Below are 3,294 nucleotides of genomic sequence, written 5' to 3' on the forward strand. Positions count from 1 at the left end.
GAAGTCTCCAATGAGGCCAGCTGTGGCCCATGCCTCTAAGCAACAAGGCCACCCACTTGTAAGTGGCTAGGCCTGTCTGCTGTTTTGCCCACATCTTCATCCGACACCTACCACGTCCTTAGATGCAGACAGAAAACATACTTCCACTGAAGGCTTGCTAAGGCCCCTTGGATGACAGGTTACTGGGGTTGGGGATGAGCCCCACGACTTCAAAAAAGTAGCATGGATGTCAGACAGAGAAGAAGCTGGGGTTAGGCTAAGGGCTTCCTGGTCAGTATCTCTGGTCTCAGATGCCTGTTCCAGGTTCCATGAGTGGTCAGACTGGATAGTGGGCTGAGATGAACCCCTCTTGGATGAGGGGACTTAATATGAACCCGAAAAGGCAAGTCTCTCCCTTGCTGAAGAAAACTGCCCAATCAGGAAAGAAAGAGTGGGGATGGTGAAGCTGAGGAGGGTGCTGCAGAGAGCCCTCACAGGAGAAAGAAGGGGGGCGGGGAGGGAGGGAGAGAACCAGCTGAACGGAATGGGTCCTGCCCTAGGAGGGCACCGACTGGCCCAAGGGTAAGATGAGTGAGCGTGAATTTCCTCCCAGGACACCCACCAAATATTGCACTCAGTTCATAGCAAAGCACTGAGCAGATTCTAAACTTGCGTTGTGACCGTTTCATGTTCCACGTGGGGGAAGTGGGGCTAGGGGTGATTTCTATGCAACATGGAGAATTGCTAGTAAGGATGCAAGACCTTGGAGAACAGAGGAGGGGCAGAGAAAGTAAGGTGGGGCTGTGGCAAGGACATCCAGTTTGGGGGGTGGGGGGTGGGAGGGGTGATTCCAACCAGTTCCAAGAAAAAGAGTCATAATCCCATGGAGTGAGACACTAAAAGGGAAAACGTCTCAGGACAGTTAGAAGACTACCGGTAATGAAATCCCAGCGACCTAATCACACATAGTCCTCCGGAGGCATTAAGGATGCCGCTAAGAGCCTGGGGAGGCTTCTGCAGTAGCTGCAAGGAGCTCAGATTTCAGGTCAGCTCTGAGGATGCTGGGAAGGGCAGCCTGCCAAGGTGGATACTCAGGAGGGGCCTGAGGGTGCTGGCGGAGTGCAGGAAGCCGGGGCAACAGCTTCACCCAGTGCTTGGACTAGAGGGGAGGCCAGCAGTAGACGCCACCCGTCCTTCTGTCTGTCAGAGGAGCTAGGGAACAAAACACAGGCGTGAACGGAACAGGCATCTTAGGAGAGCCTGAGATGGACCTCCAGGCATTTGACTCGGTCTCTCACGGACCAGGTGGCAGGGCTGCTGAGGGCACTGGTACCAGACTGGAAGCCCAGGCCTACAGAGAGCTGGGAGGTGGGTACAGTGGGTGCAGCAGGTTCATCTGAGAGACAGCAGAGAGCCCTAATTTAAGAAAGGGGGGAGGGTCCTCCCTGGTGGTGCAGTGGGTTAAAGCACAGCACTGAGAAGCTAAAGCCACTTCTGCATGAGTTCGATCCCCGCCTGCCCCGGGGGTGACCACATGGCGTGGCAGACCTCTCCTGACCGCCCGCTGCTCCCCTCAGCAGTGTACTTCGTCGATCTGCCTGTTCTGCTCCCCGTTCTGTCTCTGGATGGAAAAACTGTTGACAGAGAACAGGCACCTTACTACTCTTAACTCCTCCCAAGAACAGAGACCTTTTCCCCAGAGTTTGGAGCAGTGCCTGGCACAAAGCAAGCCCTCACTAAATATTCGCTGAACACATAAATGCACAAGGGACAGGAAAGAAAAGAAAGGAGCGAAGTGTAAGACGCAGCTTGGAAACACACAAGCCAGAAGGTGACATCACGGCGCATTCAGGGGACAAGTTGCCTGGCCGTCACCCAGTGCCTGTCCTTGAAGTGGCCACGTGGGCAGAGGTGTGGGGGTGGAACCCAGGGCAGAGCTGGTACTTCAGACCCTTCGACACGTTCCCTGTGGCTCACCTTGTCCCATACCCCAACATCAGCCCCCAGAGTGCTCCCCACCAGGGGGTTGACTGCAGCATTGCACACCAGGAAATCGGCACCCCCACAGTGCTCCTGGACCTGGGGAGGGAGGGAATATGAAGGATGGGTGAGTATGGAGGTGCCTGAGGCGGCTCTGCCCTCCCGGGGCAGCTGGGTACACAGGGCTCGGAGGCGAAGTTCAGGGGTTAGGTCCCGTCTCAGCAGGACTGGTTGAAGGTCAAGTGTCTGAGACAGACCCAAAGGCAGGTCTGCTGCTGCTGAAGGTCTCATGAGGACAGTCTTCTCCAGGAATCCCTCTGGGAGCTTGCTCGGGATAGGGAAACCCCTTTAAGATGCTCCTCAGTCATAGCTATCCCAGGTGTGGGATGGGGGCGAGGGTCCTCCATGAACAGCTCACTTTCCAGTCAGTGTGAACCATGTGGTCTACTCAGCTAGACCGTGCAACATGGTCTCAAGCTATGTTCTAGGCCTCCCCGCTTCCACCCCAACCCCTGCCCCTCCCCCTCCCAGGGCTGGGGGGGGAGGGTAGGTTCTGTGTGTTGTCTTCCCTGCGTCCTGCCACCCTGGCCCCTCACCGTGGCCACCAGCCGCTCCCGGTCCTCCGCCTTCCCCACGTGGCACACGGTGCCCGTCACGCTCAGCCCCTCCCCCTGCAGCACCGCCACTGCCCGGTCCACGTTCTGCTGCTTCCGGCTGCTGACCACCACGTGGGCCCCGTCCTGGGCCAGGCGCCGGGCGATGGCGAAGCCGATCCTGCAGGAAAAGATGGAAGGAAGAAAATAGCCCCTCACCACCATTCTTCCTCAACCTCGCCCTAGAAATCAACAAGCTTGTGTCCTGCTCTTTACTCCACTTCCTCCCCCCTATGGGGGCCAGTCAAGCCCCCGCACTCACCCATCAGTGGCCCCGGTGACCACGGCTACCCGATTGGCGAGGACACCCTTTTGTTGTATTCCACTGCTGCTCATCCGTACTGACAGAGCTCTGCAGGAGTGAAACAGGCCTCCGGGAACACAGGCCACTGCTCGGAGCATGGCAGCGGTGTCTGGTCTGCTTCCTGCTGAACTTGACCCTGGAGGAAGAATTGACTTCACTTATCACTGAGGCCTGAAGTGATTATGATGGTAATCCATCCCCAACTCCTTCAGACCGTCAAGGCCAGCGTCCCAGAGTGGAAGAGAGTCAAGTAAATCAGGGTGAATTTCAACAGCATGAGCCTCAGGTCAGAAAAACTGCCTTGGGAAATTATCTGTTTATAGAAAGACACATTAGGAATGTGAGACCCAGTACTCACAGACAGGGTTATTTTCCCCT

At 56.4% G+C, this 3,294-nt stretch overlaps 1 protein-coding gene across 7 annotated transcripts in view; it reads right to left on the reverse strand.

The window, feature by feature from the left end:
- Positions 1–3,040, reverse strand: part of DHRS2 (dehydrogenase/reductase (SDR family) member 2) — a 6,828-nt gene extending 3,788 nt beyond the window's left edge. For 3 of the 7 annotated variants that reach the window (XM_012734019.1, XM_012734016.1, XM_012734017.1), the window contains exons 1-2: positions 2,875–2,948; positions 2,556–2,733 (exon numbers count right to left, since the gene is read on the reverse strand). In XM_012734019.1, coding sequence (XP_012589473.1) covers positions 2,556–2,733; positions 2,875–2,948 — 252 coding nt within the window. Of the gene's footprint in view, positions 1–1,956; positions 2,059–2,555; positions 2,734–2,874 lie in introns of all 7 variants that reach the window. The other 4 variants (XM_004694623.1, XM_012734015.1, XM_004694624.1 and 1 more) reach the window with 3 other exon arrangements.
- Positions 3,041–3,294: the final 254 nt, after the last annotated feature.

This window comes from Condylura cristata, unplaced genomic scaffold (genome assembly GCF_000260355.1).
Source record: "Condylura cristata isolate star-nosed mole 26May11 unplaced genomic scaffold, ConCri1.0 scaffold00045, whole genome shotgun sequence".
Taxonomy (NCBI): Eukaryota; Metazoa; Chordata; class Mammalia; order Eulipotyphla; family Talpidae; genus Condylura; species Condylura cristata.